The sequence below is a fragment of the Dicentrarchus labrax genome, unplaced genomic scaffold, assembly GCF_905237075.1.
Source record: "Dicentrarchus labrax unplaced genomic scaffold, dlabrax2021, whole genome shotgun sequence".
In the NCBI taxonomy this organism is placed as follows: Eukaryota; Metazoa; Chordata; class Actinopteri; family Moronidae; genus Dicentrarchus; species Dicentrarchus labrax.
In genome coordinates this window covers 19891374-19911924 of record NW_026136714.1, presented here as the reverse complement: position 1 = coordinate 19911924, position 20551 = coordinate 19891374, and the positions used below count along the sequence as shown (strand labels likewise).

General features: G+C 37.6%; 2 protein-coding genes across 9 annotated transcripts in view; one reads left to right on the top strand and one right to left on the bottom strand.

The window, feature by feature from the left end:
* Positions 1-2583, top strand: part of LOC127375976 (protein unc-13 homolog B-like) — a 59622-nt gene extending 57039 nt beyond the window's left edge. For all 8 annotated transcript variants that reach the window (XM_051422429.1, XM_051422427.1, XM_051422425.1 and 5 more), the window contains one exon: positions 20-2583. In XM_051422429.1, the coding sequence (XP_051278389.1) occupies positions 20-302 (283 nt within the window). In that variant the 3' untranslated portion in view covers positions 303-2583. The remainder of the gene's footprint in view (positions 1-19) is intronic.
* A 673-nt stretch (positions 2584-3256) lies between these two features.
* On the bottom strand, positions 3257-20255 carry LOC127375714 (SEC14-like protein 2). The gene is made up of 12 exons (XM_051421887.1): positions 19980-20255; positions 18617-18692; positions 14638-14681; positions 12454-12516; positions 12105-12293; positions 11190-11285; positions 11013-11073; positions 10749-10832; positions 10519-10625; positions 6173-6312; positions 5005-5174; positions 3257-4886 (listed from the first exon to the last, which is right to left on the bottom strand). Exons 1-12 carry the CDS (start codon positions 20031-20033, stop codon positions 4735-4737), a joined length of 1236 nt encoding a protein of 411 aa, XP_051277847.1. The 5' UTR covers positions 20034-20255; the 3' UTR covers positions 3257-4734.
* Between the last annotated feature and the right edge of the window lie 296 nt (positions 20256-20551).

Sequence of the window (20551 nt, the reverse complement as noted above, 5' to 3'; positions counted from 1 at the left end):
TTCCTTTTCTGCTCTGTAGTGTCCTGGGCAAGGAGTCCCCAGACTGCTATGAGCTCCAGGTGACGGTGAAGGACTACTGTTTCGGCCGGGCGGACCGGGTGGTCGGCATGGCTGTGATACAGCTGCGTGACGTCGCTGACCGCAAGAGTTGCGTGTGCTGGTGTCCCCTGGGGCCGCGCATTCAAACCGACGAGACGGGCATGACGGTGATGCGTATCTTGTCTCAGCGGCCTGCTGATGAGGTGGCCAAGGAGTTTGTCAAGCTGAAATCTGAAACTCGTCCTGTGGAGGAGGGCAGATGAGCAGCAGAGACAGTGAATCAGAAATGGTGAAAATGTGAAGCTGACGTGGATCATGGTCAGGGTTTAGAGTCAGGGCTACACGTTGTTCACAGCTTTGTCTGGTGTTTATGAGCACTGTCATCTTCATTCTCAGTAAACAGAGATCATCAAAGCTTCTGCCTGATCAAATTCAACACGGAGGAGATCCCACAAGACACAGTAAACACAAGCAAGTTGACTATTGGCCATAGATATGGTTAGAAAGAAATGTATTTAAATCAAAAGGTACATTTTGGATGGAGATGCTCTCTCAGAGTGTTGAAAAACAATAACAATAATCAGCACCAGTACCATCACTATCAAGTGACGTATGGGTTAAAATCACCAACTCAGTGGTCACAAATTGTTTTGGCTCATCTCTTGAGCTTCTGATTCTAATGACTGACTATTTTGGTCATCTGTAGCAAATAAAAAAAAAATGTATGTGTCATCTATTGGCCCTCAGAGCTGATCCACAACTTTTTACCAAACATCCATTCATAAGAATGAATGGACTTGTGTCTCTGTCTACCTGACAGCAAAAAAACTGACAGTGTGTGAACATGGCTTTAGTTTTAAAACTGAATGCACCCGAACAGGAAATTATGACAGCTGTTAAGAGACTGTTTAATGAAAGTAACTATGACATGAGATGAGAGTTGGAGGAAGTATTCCCAGATTATTGTACTGTTTGAGCCTTTGAGGCCTTTTAACTGCTAACAAATGTCTTGCAACATCGATCCACTGTTGAATCTGGTATCCAGTACTGTTTTCCAAAACCAGTCATTAACCAGCTAATTAATGTCACAAATAACACATTAAAATGAACAAATGTCATACTTAAAATAAGAATTTGGGAATTTATTAGCCAACAATAATTCCCCAACCTGAGTAAAAGAACAAAAATAAAACAGCTTATGGTGCTTTTTAGAAAGATCATGGGTTGCTCGTGCAACATGCAACACACAACGGGCACATCACATGTCACTTCCTTTAATCCACACCAGTTGACACCCGTAGCACCAGATGTATCTTACATCTAAGAAGAAATAGCCAGGATACAGTAGCCACTAAGGGAATGAATGTTATAAAAACAAAAATAAAGAAAAGATGACAAACATTACACCGCCTTAAAAAAGCTGGCCAGCTAATGTAGGACGGAAACTTTAAACATGAATGGATTGTACAACATTGACTTGTAAAGTAAAAAGACATTGATTTTTCTCATAAGCAAAGAATTATGGGTATAGTAGTATATGACTGACCTCTGGACTGTGGCCTGTCAAACAAAGTGCAGATAAGTATATATATCTGCACTGAGAAGAACCGCTGCATCAGAGGTTTTTAATTTAGCTCTTCTGTTTTTGCCAAGTGTCAAACTGTGAGTGAACACTGTTTACCTGTCCACCTGCTCTGAATTAAAACAACCAAAAGCTGACAACATGTTTTCAGGGCTTAAATCGTGTGAACACCTTTATGGAGGACCAAGAATGGACCTCTAAGAATTTCTTTTTGTCTATCTTTATAGTTTTAAATTGGATGAGAATAACAGTCTTTGAGACGCCACAGCCTTGCCATGCATGCACAGTCATATGTTTCTGAATACCAGATTGGTGTTTTGCATTAGGTGCACTGCAAACTTGGACTACATGCAGGTTGTTCCATTGATTGAAGTGTGACTGGGTTTGATCCACTCTCTCGTCTGTTTACTATGTGCCAAGGAACGCAAGTGTTCAGCGAGCCATGTTCAACGAGCTCTCTTCACGTATTTTGTGTTGTTTACAGACAGATGTGGCCTTTGTAAATGTCCCACTTTTTACTGCACGTTTGCCAAAACTAGCTGCACTTTGGCTCGAACCTCAAGAGGATTTGTTTGGTAGAATTTAGATGAGGTAGTCTGGAAACTAGTTTAGAGTTTTGTCTTTGGTTCTGTCATATTAAAGTTAACAAACATTTAGTCTGCAGCACGGTATAAGGGCATAAAAGGGGGATCTTTTACAGTGGCCACAGCTGTAGAAACAACTGAACTCTTGCACTGTTTAAAATACCTGTAAGTTTGTAAAGTATAAAAAATAAAATAAAAGCCTATGAACAGAGCATGTATTTATTGTATACAAAGTATAGAATTGTGATCTTTTTCATGTATGTACTGTGAAATATGAAGATTGATCAAATGTATGTAAAGTAGTTATCATTATTCTAATGTGACATATGTTGAATATACTTGTAACAATATTTTGTATATAAAATATTTATGAATCAAGACAGTGTGTCCTGGCTTTTGTGTTCCTTTAGCTTTATGTTCTCTTCAGGTGTCCTTAAGCAAGGCGTTAAACCCCCTGTTTACTGACTGTAATCTACAGTATTTTCCCAAGACTCAGCTCTGGATATATCAGTCTCTGTATCAGTGTGTTTGTAATGAACAGAACAGAGCTCAGACCGCACAAAAAGTAAAACATCCCCTAAAGAAACCAGCTCCTAAACGCAGCCAAGTAGGCCTTTTTCACAGGTTTAACATTTGAATTTGTCTGAGCAGAAAAAGTACAGCTGTTATTGGTAAGATTTTTTTTTCCTGCGTTAATGTAGTACTGTCAGTACTTTTTTAATGGGCAGAGAGCTCCCCCTTGAGTTCAAATCACAGATAGATTTTAGGCAAAGGTAATAAAACTGTGGTGAAATAATTACTCAACGTAAGACCCAGGCCAGAAACACAAATGAATGCTAATGTTGCTCTCTGTCTGTTATGCTAACTTATTAACTATATTGCTGCATGGGTGCACCTTTTGGATTGGATCTGGTTGTCTTGCTGCTAATTGACGGGCAGGACTGGAACACCTGAACCAAATGCATTTCAGCTCTCTCCGTGCGACATTTGTGATCCGTGAACCACATATAAAAAATAAAATATACAAAAAGTGAAGCCACACACAGGCACGTTGAGTGTTGTCAACACATTTATTTACTTCTCTTACAATTGTTTCAAGTTTATACTATCTTTATCATATGCGAAAAGATCTTTATCAACACAGTTTGGACAGACAGCATGACCATGACAGTAAGCTTATTTTTTCCCTGGGACTTGTTGCAAAAGTCTCTCGGTGCTGTTGCAATATAAATACGAAAATAAAAATCCTCAGAATCAGTCACAATCTACATTCAGTAATTATCTGATGAGAGTAATATACTTTCATTTACATTCACTGCAAATGATTATTATATAATACTGAATATTGAAAAATCTATATATCTTAATACTTGCTATTAAAAAATAATAACTGTATTTATAACCCATTTATATTTTCTGGAAATAAATTAGGAATGAAATAAATATTTAAAGGACTGGTCCCTGCAAATCTGTGAGTAATGAATGTAAACAGAGCTTTCAAATGATGAATAAAACCTAATTTAGAAACTTATAACATATTATTCCATAGGCTTTTGTGTGTAAGTATGACTTAAAGGAATGTTAAGTGTTGCAAATTAAATTTCCATTATTTCTAATAAAACATGAATGCAAAAAGAGGTAGAGACACATTTTTCTGTTCTCAAAATGGTGAAAAAAATAATAATTTTTATATAAATTAATTGAAATGCTGATACTGTTGTGGACTGTTATGGCAGATATGTATGCCATATGAAAAAAAACATGTATAGAAAATGTTTATCCTGTTTTATACATAGAAAACAAAAACATAAAAGTTACTCTTGTGCTACTTTTATAGGCGTCGTGGCCTATTTTACACTTCATACCATTAAAGCAGGCCACGGTAGCTCTGAACTGATTGACTTGGTGCCCATTTGAATCATTTCGCCTGAGAAACATTACATAAAACTAAAAATGGTTAAAGACAAAAATAAGGATCTTAAAAGAGCACTCCCATAAGCATAGCACTATAACACTGACAAATACCATCTTTTTTAATCCATACATTGTTCTCCCCATGCTCCTAGCATTAGTGAGGTCTGGTGATAAGGTCTGGCTAAAAATTGGAGTTTAACCCAAAGGCGTTGGGTGTGGTTGAGGCCATGGCTCTAAAATATAATTTTATGTTGAAGGATTGAGATTTCTATCAATTGGAATGAAGAGGTTTAGCCCAAACCATGAAAAACCAGGCCAAAAGTGCACAATTTATGTGCATAGTGCAAAGGTTTGTGGACACCCACAAACTTTAGGCCATAGTATGTGTGAACTTTCTGTTCATTAATGTGTCCAAATACACACCATGTGAATAAGGATGTCATTAAAGATAATTAAAAGGTCAAACCTTCAGATTTTCACATGCGTTAAATACTATTCATTTTTGTCTTTTGGCAGCATGTTACAGTTCAAAGTCTTTCAGGCTGTGCTTACTAGCAGCTGCTAAACATTATAGATCTGGCAACATTGAAGTGGCACATTGTGTCATCTTTTTAATTATGACTGGCTGTTGCCCTCAGCTTGTGCATTGTTTTTGGACCCCCCGTTGGTCTGTGGGGACTGTAAGTGGTCAGGGAGCAGGACCTCAACAGAAAAGCTGATTCTTTTTGCCTGGAAGATGCTGTAAGTGTTGTCAAATCTCAGAACATCTGGGGAAGACAAACAGAATAGAACAGTTACTAAAAAGCTGGATCTCCACACTGATATAATTACACATCAAAAAGCTCTCTGCGCATCAGTCTATGCTGAGTGTTACAAGTTACTCACAGACTCCTGGGCGTTCACAGGTCAGTGATCCATCCTCGGGTACTAAGTGGGCGTTGTAGCGCTGGCTGGGCACGACTTCGAGCATCTGAGCTGCCTTCATCCATTCACCCTTTCTAGCCTTCAGAAACACCCCGAAACCAATGTCTGCACCCTCAGTAGCAAACTGCCACCTGCCAAGATGGAAAAAAAGGCAAATCAATAAAACATTGCTTTCTGACTTTTTTTGTGAATTTCATTGATTACAAATTCATTGGGCTAGGTGTAGCATTACAACCACACAGATTGGGATATTATGCCAAAAAGAAAAGATATGTATGCATCTGTTAAGCTTAATATGATTGGCTACTGAGATTAGAATTCCACTTTTAATTGTTATAGTATGATTTAAGTTGGAAAGGGGAAGGAATAGGTAACTTTAAGAGGTAAAAAAAAAAAAGGTGAATTTGATCCTTAAAAAAAAAATGTTGCTTATGCTCCGTATTCTACTTCTGTATTAATAATTAACTGTTTTAATAACTGAATTTAATCAGCCTCATCATTTGTTCACTGATTTAAAATCATTTTAAAACATATGTTTTTCTTTTCCATTACAAATTCAGTTATAATTTTGTTGCGTTATCATTTTCTGCTCTGAGTTTTGGATTTTTTTTTTAATACTAATCTGAAAATTATAGCTGCTACTATATAACTACCTTTCTTTGTGTACAAAAGCCAGATTTCCACAAAAACAAAAGGCTACAGGCTTGTGGTATGTTTGGCTTTGTTATGCTTATTTCTACTTAATTTATAGCAAGTTGGTATTGTTAGAAAAGTTATTAATAAAACATTTTTGACAGGTTTAAAACTTTATATTTTATTTTTTTATTTTCACTGTTGACTAATCTGTAACTTGTTATTTCTTTTAACGGATTCATTATTTAATTAAATGTCAGAAATAGTGAAAATTTCAGTTTTTTCTAGGCCTTAAGGACACATTTCCAAACTGCTTGTTATGTCTGACCAACAGTCCAAAACTAAAAGATATTTAATTAACAATGTGATAAAACAGCAAATGCAACAAATCCTCACATCTGAGAAATTGGGATCAGTGAATGTTTGCTTAATAAATCAATTTAAAATCACTTAATAACTTTTTTATTGCTGCCACTGTAAGAAAACTCCAGCTGACCTGAGAACGCAGCCCGGGAACAGGATCTCATAGTCCAGCTGTTGGGAGGAACCTCGGCTGACAGTCATACACTGCTCGTAGTCCACCTTAACATGGTCCCGCACATAGTAGGAGGTAGGAACTGGTCCGACATGGTTTATCTGCAGCAGAGACCATGCATAAGCAAAGTTATGGGTATGGGTGTTAAAAGGTTTTATATCATATATGAAATGATGAAAGTCTGGGGGCAGGAGAAATTAGAAAAAAGAGAAAGCTATCACTTACTGTGACTGTGTGACATTGTCTGAGTGCTTGTAACTTTATATGTTTTGCACAAAAAAGAGAAATGTTCTCCCTTTTCCACTTTTCTGTTTATTTACATCAATAAAATAAATAACAAACCGATCAACTTCTGTGGTTTCTCAGTACTGTACAGTGCAGTACAAAAACCAACCAACAGAGGGCAGTGATTTCCTCATGTGAGGTGTGATGAGTTTAATTCAGTGTCATCAACATTATGTATATTAAAGATGGCAGACACTGCAGACACAGCATACAACACACAAACACACACACACACACACACACACACACACACACACACACACACACACACACACACACACACACACACACATACAATTTATCCTCATAGACTTTGGAAAGCCTGTCAGTTGAAGCAAGAATAATTGCTGGATATATTCAGAAAGATCTGTCTTGGATATGAACATTATTATATGGGAAGTCAAACTCATCTGAAACCACTTCTGTAAAAATCTTGCAGAACTTTCAGACTTTACACAACTGTTGTTGGGAAACTTCCACTGACAAAAAGAAAAAATGCAGAAACAAAGGCATTACTACAAGAAAAAAACAACACACATTGTCATATAGTCCATTAGAGAGTAGAACTTCGTCAGGCATCTCCTCATTTTGATTCTTTACATAGACTGTGCAGAGATTTGACTGAACAAGACGCGTAAGGCTCAACAGTTTTCAAAGGATGCAGATCACCAAGATTTAATGTCAAATGTTATCTTTGCTGCTTATCTTTCACTGCAATTTAAAATAGACAGGATCCTCCTACAACATTCTCAGAGAATATTTCCTGTAAAAAAAAATACAAATCGAAAAATAAAATAAATTCTCAAGACTGTTTTAAATATTAACCGTCAATAGAGGGCCCTAAAAATGCAGGAAAATGCACACGCACTGGACCAATGTTTCTTTGAACTCTTTTGTTACATACAATCTACAAATTGTATGCTATACGTGCATTCTTTCAGACCCATTAATGATGCCTAATTCTTCAAGGAATAGTTGGACATTTTGGGAAATACACAATGTTATACTTAGCTTAGCACAAAGACTGGAAACAGGCAGGGAAAGCTAGCCTGTCCAATAGTAACAAAATTCGCCAGCCAACAAACCAAAGTGTAAACATTATTAACTTTATGCAGAGATAAGTGCTGGTCTTTTTCTTGGCAGACTTCCATGCCAGCTGTCCCCCTCCCCCCCCCGCTTCAGATTTACTGTACAGATGTGAGAGTGCTATCAATCTTCTAATCTAATTCTCAGTAAGAAAGTGAATAAGGGTATTTCTCAAAACGTCAACTCTTTCTTTGTCAAGATAACTCAATTCCTACAACCTAACCAAAATAATACAGTACAATGTCAAGGACACACAGCTAGCTAGCTAAAAAAAAGTGTATTTAAAGGTCCAGTGTGTAACGTTTAGGAGGATCTATTGGAATGGTAGATGAATTAAATGTATAAAGAAATGATTTTTAGGTTACTGTTATACTATTATTATATAATAAGAAAAAAGAAAAGAAAAAATAACAGAATGAGTCTTTTTTATCTAGAGACGCTGTGGGTCGCCTTCCATTGAGTCCGCCATGATGAAATGCCATGTTTCTACAGCAGCCCAGAATGGAGAAACCAAACACTGGCTGTAGATAGGGCAGTTTTTTGCACATTTTGCGGCCACCATAGCTTCTCCATCACACTTGAAACGGGAAGGTGAAGCAAATGAGTTGCAATCTGCAACTAAACTGCTAAATGCCACTAAATCCTACATACTGGACCTTTAAAAAAAAATAAAAGTAGAAAAAAGAAAACACTTTGAGGCTGAGCATCTCAATTCCTTGAATCTTGAATGTAGCCAAAATGAATTTCTCTCTTCCTGTTCCTCATCTGTCCTGGGCCCAATTATTTATCTACAGAAACAGTGACAAACGCAGGGTCAGTCTACTGTATTATTTACAAGTGCAACTACTCAAGCTGCTGTTCTCTGCATTTCCTCGATACTACACTGCCTACTAAAGCAGGTCAGGTTAGATCTCTTGTGCTGAGGCCATTTCTACGCAGCGAGGCAGGATTGCGGGGATGAAGTGGGAGTATTTTAAGTAATTTCTCATCTGCAATTTCCTGTGGATTGTGTACAAATACAGTCCTCTGTCATTACCTGTTATAATTCACACAGCACACCATCTGGTCAATACAACCGGGCGGCCCACAAATTGGATCCTTTATGCATCAGTTCCTTGTTTTATTTCAGAGGGGAACTGTATTTAGCACGTGTGCAGCTGTATTGATCCACTGTGCCATGGACAGCCAGTCCAGAATAGTCCTTGCGTTGTCATTGAGCTGCTGTGATCAAACTGACTCATTCATGTGTAACAGGATCCTTGCAACGCCAGTGTTAGCAGCATTAACATTTTATGAACCGGTGTAATAGGAAAGACACACCACTGTGTTCAGTTTGAAGCCTAATTATGACATTGCATAATGTGTAGGCAAATTATTTCTTTATATTGTATGCTTGGTTGTGATAAAGTGGAAAAAAAACTGGAGGGGGAGGGGGAACTCAAGCAAAACATAGTTTGCCAGTCAAATAAACCCACAACATTTCAAGTGCACAGTATGCATATTAGCCGCCGGCCAGCCTCTCACCAAAGCAAAGCTGTAAGCTGCCAAACTAAATGAGCACAGGATGCAAACCAGTGAGAGTAAAGCAAACTGTTACAGGTCTGATTGTACAGGAGGGCAGATCAGCAGTTGTTGGAATAGACTTGTATCTATTGCAGGACTGCTGGTACTATCTGACAGTTGTTGCTAAAAGTAAAGGTGTCTTATATTGTGCTATAGTGACTTAGTGTAATTGTATCAGTAAAATTAGACATTTCTGTTAATCAAATGACTGATTCCAAGAAAACTGGAATCAAGAGCAACAACTTTAGTTAACTGGTTCTTGTTTTATATGTGTGAAGAGACAACTTGAACGTACAAAACCTGCCTCTCTCTCTGCTGCCTCGTATCACTCCGCTTTGATGTTGACCTTTGCGTCGTCTCATCTCTGTTTTTATTTAGCGCTTTCTCTTTCTGCTGAGCCAGATGGATGACCCTTGTTTATACATAGTCGCTGTGATTAGCTAGCTACCTCTGATTGGTTGTTTAATTCAGACCAAGTCCATTTCTTTAAAAAACAAAATACAAAAATATATTGCCTACTGCAGCTTACATTGAACATTAGTTCCTTGTGTTATGTGATTTGCATACATTCGACATTTCATGATAAATATTATCCATATTGATATTGTGACATTGCTTCCAACTTGTCTGTAAGCTGTGGCTTTATCTGCTGAGTGCTGAGTGTCACTCAAAGAAAAAAAACTGCTGGATTTGGGGGGGAAATACCTTCCTATAAACCTACATTATTATTTCTGTCCTCATTGTTGCTTTTGGTTTAATTTAGGATTAAATAACTTTTTGTGGAGAAAACCTGACAGCAGACGGCTTGCTCCATCTAAGAAATCTTAAGCCAGGTGGAACACTCAGTTCACTCAATAATAGTGGAAAATAGTAACAAATATGAAATAATATAAAAATAGAAATAATCTAAGCATAAGGAGCGGTAGGAACAGGAACTAATTAACACGACAGACTGTACACTATTATAAATTCACTGGTGCAAGGCTCAGCAAGGACACAAACTACACTACAATTAGACCGCTTATTTATACATTTTTTTATAATTATTTTACATTGCATTTTATATTGCTTTTTTTGATATGTCTGTGTGTTGTTACTGTGTGTAATGCTGCTGCTACACTGCAATTTCCCAGCTTGGGATCAATAAAGTATATCTATCTATCTATCTATCTATCTATCTATCTATCTATCTATCTATCTATCAAAATTATTATGAAAACAGAATTCGTCTCCAATGTTAATAGTATCTCAAATGAATTAAGCAGCATCTGAAACAGAGACTTGTCTCTTCCAACTCATCATCAGCCCTCCTTGATACCAAAACACAGCACCCATGGGTGTGTGCAGTTTGGTTTGCTGATTCACAGACTCACCCTGGTCCGACAGCGAGGGTCTCCATCAGGATCCGTCAGTTTACCCCCATATATCGCTGGCAGTTGCTCTGCGTCAATGTACTTCAGTAAAACCTCCTGCCAGTTAGCTGTCAAACCAGAGAAACAACAACACTCATTTCTTCAGAAAGGAGAGGGAGGTCAGATTGTTTGGATTGGGGTGAATTGGATATATTCTCCAAAATAACATGCAGGGTTGTGTAGTGTCTCACCCCCGAGGATACAGATCTTTTGTCTTGTGTTCTCACTCAGAAAGTGCTTGACGAGGTTGTAGGCCACGGGAAAGAGTTTAGGGGCTGCAGGAGGAAAACTTAAAGGTGTTAACCAAACGTTCACCAGCAATAATCAAAACTCTTCAAAAACAGGATGTGATGATGAAATAAACTACGACGATTGCAGGAACGCAGGTGGAATCCCCTCATCCGGATGATCATTGTTTAGTATAATATGCAAACATGGAGGATGGACAAATTCACCTTTAATGACAAACAGCCTTTTCAAGCCTTCTGGGTAGTTGTCTTCAAACATCTGGAGGATCTGGTGACACAGAGGAACATAATGCTGTATTTGGAGATGTCCACCAACCTTATAGTCTGCTTCATGTCTTAGTTGTGTGAGCGCTATATTTAAAATGTATGTGTGTGTCTCTGTACCTCTCCATATGTTTCTATAGCAGGCTTCCATAAGTGTTTCAGACCCAGACCTTCAACGTCGTAGATCATAGTGATTGACTCCACGTTCTTCCCAAGCTGGTTGAAAACAGTGACAGAAAGACAGGAAAATTAAATTTGCGAAAGTATGAAATAACCTATATATATTTAATAAAAATCACTTTGTATAAAGGTTCCTGCCAAATTAATGTAATGTAATTAAACTGAGAGATAAATCCATATAACATATGTTACAGGCAAAATTAGCAACATAAAAAATACAGACAGATATGGACAAATAACAACAAATTATGATTTAAATGAGCAATCTGTAACCTATGTACAGTACTTTTACTGTAAAAGAAAATTAAAATCGTAAGTGGTAAAAACAATTATCATTGCTATTATTATTATTATTATTATTATGAGCATTATTATTATTTTTACTACACAACAAGAAATAGTCCTGTCAAAATTAAATGTTAACAGGTAAACATGGGCAGGATAACTAGATATCATGAAATAGTAATTTGAAAATAATTGATAAAAACTAAACTGGATAAACTTATCCATGAACAACACGTCAATATGACCATATAGTGCTTATTTATCAATATAAAGTTGTATATTGTGTTTCTTTATCTTAAGATATATCAATTAAAAGAACTTCAGTTTCAAAAAGTCCAAAAAGAGATCATAATTTGTGAATCCGTTTTTATTATGTCCTACCCCAATAGATTCTCTCAACCCCTTGTGTGGAGCCCCAGGATGTTTGTTAGGGTAGGCATGTGCTCTTGGCTCATTTTTAGAGCTAGGCAAGATCAGTCCATTTCAATAAACACAACTACACCTCAGCTAAAGATACATTTTAGTATCAAGTGCGAACCCGATCACTGGATCTCCGTCCTCTGCTCTTACCCTCTGCGACTGCAGGTTACATTCCTGCTGCAGAACCTCACAGTCTCTGATCTTGGACTTGATGAAGTCTTGCTTGGAGGCAGACAAGAACAGGCCTTTGGGATCCACAGGTCCGATGACATCATACCATATGGGACTGCCCTCAAGGTCATAACCACACATCCCTCCGGACAGATACTTCTCTATCACCTGCAAACAGCAGTCATTTTAAATGTCAAACCACTGCTTTCTTTAGTCATGTATAGGAAGATTTGTCAAGAAGATAATTCACAAAACTTTTAATTTGAGAAATATATTCCCTTAAATTATTCTTAAGCAGACTGAACATACAAGAGGTTATGGTTTTTACCTCCGGTGGACGCCATTCTGCTATTATTGTGTCTACTTTTATCTGTTTCCTGAACTCCAAATGCTGTAAGAAAAGATGGGTACATGTTAATCATACAGGATTCATTTTATACAGTAAGTGCATTAAAACCTTTTATTGATATAGACTGCGCGTACAGTGGCAGATCTGCCCAAGCACAATGTAGTGATTTAAGTGGCTTAGGAGGTTTCAGACAGTAGGTGATGTAAAACCTGCCCCATCAGCAGGAAGGGGATCAGTTATATACCGCTGTGTACATGCCAACAGCTTACAACCACAAGTACACCAACAAATGGGAAAGAAATGTTTCTAATTGGCTCACAGGTCATTTTCACATACACATTTACATTTTACCGCCTAGCTGGCAATCATTTCTAGTAGCTACAGGAATAATGGAGATACCTGAACAAGCTGGTTGTGGTGTAGGTGTAGTTCAGATACATTTTATCTATTTTATTTATTATTCATTATTTGATAGGGACAGAGCATGCCGAACATGCCATAGTTAGCAAGAATGCTAATTTACATCTGGAGTCCCATAGTCACTGTAACTAAATCAGTTTAAATAAGGTTTGTACAAAAGCCTTAAAAAAAACCCCAAAGAAAAGTCTTATTTCTTAATGTCTATTACGAAATGGTGAGTGCACAAAAAGCTGTTGGCTTTGCATTAGGCTCACGTAGAAAAGCAACAATGCTATTGCTATTATGTCACTAATAGCCACTGCTAATGGCAGTTTCTACCATGTAGTTTGGTGGATGTGTTGTTAGAAAGTAGAGATTAGATAGCTAGCTAGAAGTTAATATGTCAGGACTGTGTGTCTCGTTGTAGAGGGTCTCTGCCCCCTAGTGGAAAATAAATCAGTTCATGCATGCAGATATAATTACTCTGGTCCACCGAAGAGGTTTTGCTAGTTGTTCCATGGACTTATATCTGAATAAAAACTTGTAATCACCCGATTGGCCCCAATCAGCTTCCATTATTCTTCAAGTCATTGGTTGTGCTACTGTTTCTTGTTTGTTTTGTTTGATCAATATACGTATCTGTGCAAACTGCAGTGCAAGTGACTGGTGTATGGGGATGGAAATGTACATACGCACACTTTGAACATTATTCATTATTTAGCCAAATAATCACAAACTCACAACAGGGGCATTGTATATTTGAAGTAAAAAATTACAAAAGGTACAGAAAAGATCAAACTAACAATTTAAAACCTCAAACAAACTACACATTACACATAAGATTTAAGAGAGAGTAGGTCACACATGCCCCACACGCTGCACCTATTGACTGCCTGTGCACAGCGCAAGAGGAGAGGGAGAGACCCTGTTGCTGTTGGCAGAAGAACAATTACTCTGAGCAGCTGCCATGGGAATGAATTGCAATATAACAGAATATATTTCTTGCTTTATCCCTGATGGTCTGAATAACTTATTAAATTAGTCTGTAGTCACTTTTTAGAAATAAAGATGTAGGCAAGTCTGAAAAGTCACCAATTTGGTAACACTGGATTTGAGTGTATAAGCATGTGTGTGACGCCCCTTCACTTTTTTTTTTCATTTGAATTGTCTCAGACACCGTTTCTTACGCCATCGCTTGGGCGTAACCACACATTCTTTGGGGAGGGCACGTCCCCTCCAACACTGAAAATGTACCAATCTGTCCTAGGTGCTATGTTTATTATCCTTGGGACAACGAGACATCCTTAATTTCGATCGGCGCAGTAGATAGTGACAGGAAAGGCAGGAAGAGAGAGGATGACTTGCAGAAAGGCCCTAGCCTGGATTCAAACCCGGGCCGCTGAGGAATCAGTCTCAATATGTGTTGCACGCTCTACAAGGTGATACACCGGGATGCTTAGTATTCTGTCATTTTAAGTACTCATTTAATCCCTTTCATCTACATCTTATCCCCTCAGGCTGCCATGATGACTCAGTTTCCCCACAGCGAACCATTACCACACTGCTCCTCTCTAATCTGCAGCCACTCCTGAGCTGATGGGCTGAACAGCCTGTGCTGGTACTAACTGCACTTTCACACACAACACAAATTAGTCACAGAAAGAGAAGGCTTTGTAGTTGTACATGCAGTGTATGTAGTGTATTGAATTTCTATGAGAGTGTGACACTTGCAGGTACAATAAACAGAGAAGCTGGACATGTTACCTTTCGGAGCATGGCCTCAGACTTCTGGACATTGAAGTTTCTGGCTGAAAAAGGAGTAAGAAAAGCAAAAAGGAGGATGATAAATACAGACATCCATGATCCATTAGTGATGCTGAATGTTAAATGGCCTTTAACCAGAGAGCAAAGGGGGACAATTAGAGTGTGATTTCACCAACACACTACATATACTCTTATCTTATCTTATTTTATACTAAAGCAAGCAAGAAAACTTTATCTATAGAGCACTTTTCAAGTTCTTTACAGGGGGAGGGAAAGGGAGGGAGGGAAATAAAAAAGACAAAGAAGAAATGATACAAAAAAGGAGAATAAAGTGTATTCATAAAAATAATAAAGTGTAAACTTAGTTATAAAGCCTGAAGAGGAAATCCCCAAAACACTAACAACAGCAACAGGTTTGTAGTTAAAGCTTTTAATGAAGTGCAGCAACCCACCGGATCCTGTCTTATTGATTTATCTGTTCAGGTACTAGTTTGAGCACTTTTTGCTAAATACTGTGCAAATATTTTATAAAACAACAGAATATGTGTCAATGGAAACAAACATGACTAAAATGTGATGTGAAATGTGAACAATTATACAAGAGTTCTTTAAAAGTTCCCCCTCCATCCACAAATGACACAATGGAAAATGTATTAAAAGATGAGAAATGCTTAAAAAAAACAAAACATTTCCCATTGAAACCTTCTTCTAACACGGTCAGTATTAAAACCATTGTGTCAGTATGACTGATCTAGAACAGAGTTGACACACAGTGCACCGTCTAATACTCCTTCTAAGGTGATTAGCTCCGCTGCTGACAGTCTGGTGGAAAAGCACAACAGTGCTGTTGTCATGAAGTGAGACTTACAACCTACTATAGCAGTGGATTACACTGTACCTAATGCTCCATTCTGGCACCTTAACTAGGACATAGAGTGACTTAAAATTACAAAAGCACAGAGCAGATTCTGGCACATGACCAGGGCCATGTAGTATTTTGAGTCAGTAATAAGTATTATGCTCTGATTACAGTGGTTTTGCAACTTTTAACTGCTAATAATATACACAGTGCTGGATGACTGGATGGGTCCTGCTGCTTCTTAACACAGAAATGTATCCCATAGTATACTGAGGTTATGTGTAATTATTTATCATTAGAGAATGCAGGGGGATTTTGTTAAACAAACCGTTTGATCACTGTGAAAGCACAGATACTTGATGATCTGAAATAAAGTTGTCTTAGGATGTGATAGAAGTTCATGGTACGAGGACAACCCATTCACCTCATTACACATTACATCACCTCAGATAACATTTAATGATACAAGAAATACGATTTAGATAACACGTAGGCAAGACAATAAATCTTGTTGTTACGTGACTCATTACTCATTTGGTGGATAGTCGGTTATAAACAAATCAAACAGAGACAGTACTAAAGGTATTTTCATGCACCATTTGGTAGCTTAAACAGCTAAAATCCCTTAACATGACTATGTCTGGAAAGAATATAAGCCAAAGTCAAAGGAAGGAACAGTTTTGTCATCACAGCTTCGAGGCTGAGACAAGACAGAGTCACATTTTACTTATGTGACCATGATGTCCAAAAGATGACTAAGACTGGACTTCAGGGGCTCTGGTAGAAAATGTAGACTACAGTACAGTACTCTCTCTTAAATCACTCCAGTGCAATTGGAGCTCCTCAGAGATAAATACTGTATACTCGTAGTTGGAGTGTGCGTCATCTGAGGGCAGACTTAGGGATCATTTGTTTAGAGGAGGAGGTTCGTTGGCCTCTAGTACAGGACTCTTCCTCTATCATGTGGAAGAAGCAGGGAAGTGGATCTGTCTCACAGTTTAACGTTTGACAGCCTTAACACAGGAATGGCTATGTCTCATTTAACTCAGAGCATATATGTAACAAGCTGTCGTAGTTTATGTACTTAATTTCTGATTTACTTCTCCTTTCTGACAGCGACTCTGAATATGTTTATGTTTGCTGTCCAAAAAGTAACGTATTACACAAGAAGTGATAGATATTATATCTATTAAATAAAAAGAACAACAACTCAGGAGGCCTCAACAGTAAATGAGTTCAGAACCAGCCAGGAAGCTACGTTTAACTGTATATCTATATACTTTAATTTAATTTTGAATGAAGTCCAATTTAATTCTATTCTATGATTCTATGATAAGGTCGGCCATTAGTGCTGCTCACTGTGTGCAACCTCATGCTTTTTGCTTCAAATCAATGAACTGGACTTGAACCATTCAGAGCGTGCATTGGCCAAACAGACCCTCATTGTGTGTGTTTGGAGCTGTGACGCTGACCCTTCTGAGAGCCATTTCACAACTGCTACGGTCATTTAGTAAGACTTCATTAAAGAACAAACAATACGCTGTCTCCGCCACTCTGAGTTCTTGTTATGAAACGTGTTTGGAGGGAACTTGCAGGGAACCCGGGGGAGCAACAGAAACACAGCAGCAGAGAGTCTCCTGTTGTCCATTGTAGTGCGCCTTTAATGCGATTAGCCCTGGATTAGCCTAATACACAGAGTGCTAGAAAGTCTGCTCCAGAACTTATCAGCACAAGGCCTCCTTTAATCGATGCTTCCCAGTTCCTCGAGGGTTTTTGCTAAAATTGACACTAAACGGTCGCAACAATCCTCTCCATAACTCATCTGCCTCTGTCTGATCCACAATTACAGAACTGGACTAAATCTACCTGTGGAACATATACTTCATATCATATGTGATATGTGTTAATATAAACCATGTTGATATTATATATCATATTTATACAATATTCTTATCTTTTTTCACATTTCTATTTACATATTTCTATTTCTATTTATTATATTTATATCTATATTTATAATATATTATTTATTCTATGTATATCTTGTATAGTCAAGTATCTATTATACATATGCTACATATCATATCATATCTCGTGTATATATATGTGTGTACATATACTGTATTGTGTACATATATTGCATTATGTATGTATGCACACCTTGCACAAGCGGAATATATGACACATATCTACATTATATCAATATTAATGTATTATATCTATGTGTATACATGTATATCTGTTCAGTCATCATATTTTTTATACATATACATATTATTATTATTATTAGATACTGTTATTAACAATAACATTACCATCATATCATCAGTACTATTACTACCATCTTGCAACTACAACTTCTTTGCACCTTATCTATCTATTTATCTTTTTTTATCTTTTCTACCAAAGTATTTTATTCTATTGTTGTATTTTATTCTATTTAAATGTACCTGGCTGCTATGACGACCCAATTTCCCTTTGGGGATTAATAAAGTCTATCTATCTATCTATCTATCTATCTATCTATCTATCTATCTATCTATCTATCCCACTTTTAGTTTGTAGGTGTATAGAGTCTCAATACAAAAACATTTTCTACTTAAAATAACTCCCTTCTGACTTTTTTTTTTTAAATCAAGCTGAAGACTTAATAATAATTTTTTGTGGGAAACTGAATTTAGTGATGTTTCAAAACCCGCAGATCCCCTGCCTCAACCTCCCCAAGGAAAATCTGATTCTTGGAATCTCTCAAATTTAGTCTGAGAATTGAAAAAAAACTGACGTCTTTCTGGGTTGGTTTAGCCGCTGCTGAATAGCAGGCTTGGTTTTTAATTTGTGGTTTGAGTAGCGTGTTCAGGCTTGGAATGCATGAGAGTCTCTTTCTCAGTCTCCGCAAACTGTTTAAATGTGTTGCATCATGTCCTTTCCATGTAATAAACCACTGCAACTTCTGCTTACTGCACCAGTACAATGGGACCATCAGTTTGTCTCTGTGGAAACATGATTTCAGGCAATGATCACAAATTCACCATGAAGGAGAAGGATGATGGGAGAGGTTTTTCTTGTTGCGCATGCTCTGGTCAGGGAAAAGCACCAGGTGCCTCGTGATTATCAACTCACCTCTGAGCCAGCGTAACAGGAAGTGGTCATGCTGAGCAGGAAGTTGAGGAAGAATGTCTTGTATCCTCTCTCGAAACTGTAGCCAGAGGAAGGAGAGACATGTGATTGACACATTGTCAGGAAAATCTTTAATTAATCTTTAGATTTAATCTTTAGAGTTACTGACTGTGGAGGTAAAAACAATCTTGAGAAGTGCAGTACTTTTTATTTATTTAAAGCTGTTTATATTTTCACTCATTCACTTCAGATTAGTAGGTTTTGTTTCTTAATGCTGTTAAAGCTTGTCACGTACATATTTTAATGGCAACCTGCAACATTGTATGTCTGTAAACATCGTATGTCTGTAAACATCTTGTGCATAGGTAGAAAAACACTCAAGACAAGCCACGTGTGTCAGATCATTTTCAACTACAATGCACTGCCAAAAGTATGTGGACACTCAAGCAAAATATGGGCATTAAGATTCTGCTTTGACAGCCTCCACTCTTCTGGTTTTCCACCACTTTTTAGAACCTGGTTGCAGCGATTTGCTCCCGTTAAGACTCAAGAGCTTTAGCGAGATGTGCAACAAAGCCAGGGACTCACTCAACATTTCAGTTCATCTCAAAGGTGTTGGATGAGGTCGAGTTCTTCCACACTAAACTGGGAAAACTTTCTTTATGGACCTGACTTTTGTGCACAGGGGCATTTCCCTGTTGAAACTGGAAAGGGCTTTTCTCAAAATGTCGGAAGCACACTACTGAATACATGGATCATCAATAAGGTGGACATGTGTGTCCATAGTTTTAGCCATACAGTATAGTTGACCTTATCTAAACATACAGCAAACAGATTCCCTGCAAACTCAGCTATCTCATTGTATGGAAGTGAATGATAAACACAGGGACTATGAAGTATAGTAACACTTTTTCTAATAAGACAGTCTTTATAAAGAGTGCAACCAATGAATTTATTCATGTTAAATGGCCTAAATAAAAACTAGCCCAAATGTCTTTACTGTATTGCATTAATGCAATGTAATACAAATTTGTTAAGTTTCATTTGTAGAAACCCAAGATAAGGGGCTGTATTTACATCTCCAAAAACGGACTTACACATTGTCATTTGTAAATTAAAATATGATAAAAAATTATTCCCCCCCTCTCTCTTCTCGTTGGAAATGACGCCCTTACTTTGCCGGTACACATTTATGAGAGGGCACCCTTTGTGGTAGCCTATGACACTGCTTATTGTATAACAATCACAGGGCTACCAAGAGAGATAATTATGGAGAAGACATACTGCAGCATAGAGCACAATATTTACACTACACGAGCCACTACTGTAATTATCGTTATTATTATATTAATATGAATATAGTTACCTGCTCCAGTGCCTCAGCCTGTTTAGGACTGAGGTCTCCAACTCTTCCGCTCATGTCTGCGACAACAAGATTCAAGATAAAGACAGAACTGCTCCAAAGTCAAACTAACAGACAGACAGACAGACGGACGGACGGATTTCTGTCTCTGACGCTTCACGGAGAGGCTCATTCACGGCTCCAGTATCCTGTTATCCCGGCTGTCAGCTGCCTGCAGGTGACAAATACGCCCAGAAGAAAAAAAATGTAAACACGACGTTCGTTAGTCCAACCGGCTGACTCCGGCCAAAGATAGGACAAATGACAAGATGATTACTCGCGACAAGAAGAAGGAACCAAAGAGAGGAGAAATCCCACCCCTTCTCCAAACTAACCTTTAATAATTGTGAAAAATAAAGGTGCATTGTATCAGTATTCTAAACTACAAATAAATCTAATAAAATACTGATAAAGTGCATGTCATTTTAATAGAGAAACAACCTTTTTTTTAATGTTAGAATATGTTTAGCATTCAAGTACAGCTCAGACGAAGCTATGATGTATGTGTTAATAATCATAATCCAGTGTATACAGTT

What these genes read in the sequence shown, in the direction of transcription:
- LOC127375714 (XM_051421887.1), bottom strand. Translation starts at nt 20,033, where the DNA reads ATGAGCGGAAGAGTTGGAGACCTCAGTCCTAAACAGGCTGAGGCACTG. An exon ending in GTAACCTGCAGTCGCAGAGG is followed by an intron (nt 11,286 to 12,104) that starts GTAAGAGCAGAG and finishes GTTTTCAACCAG; the next exon opens with CTTGGGAAGAACGTGGAGTC. An exon ending in CTATAGAAACATATGGAGAG is followed by an intron (nt 11,074 to 11,189) that starts GTACAGAGACAC and finishes CTGTGTCACCAG; the next exon opens with ATCCTCCAGATGTTTGAAGA.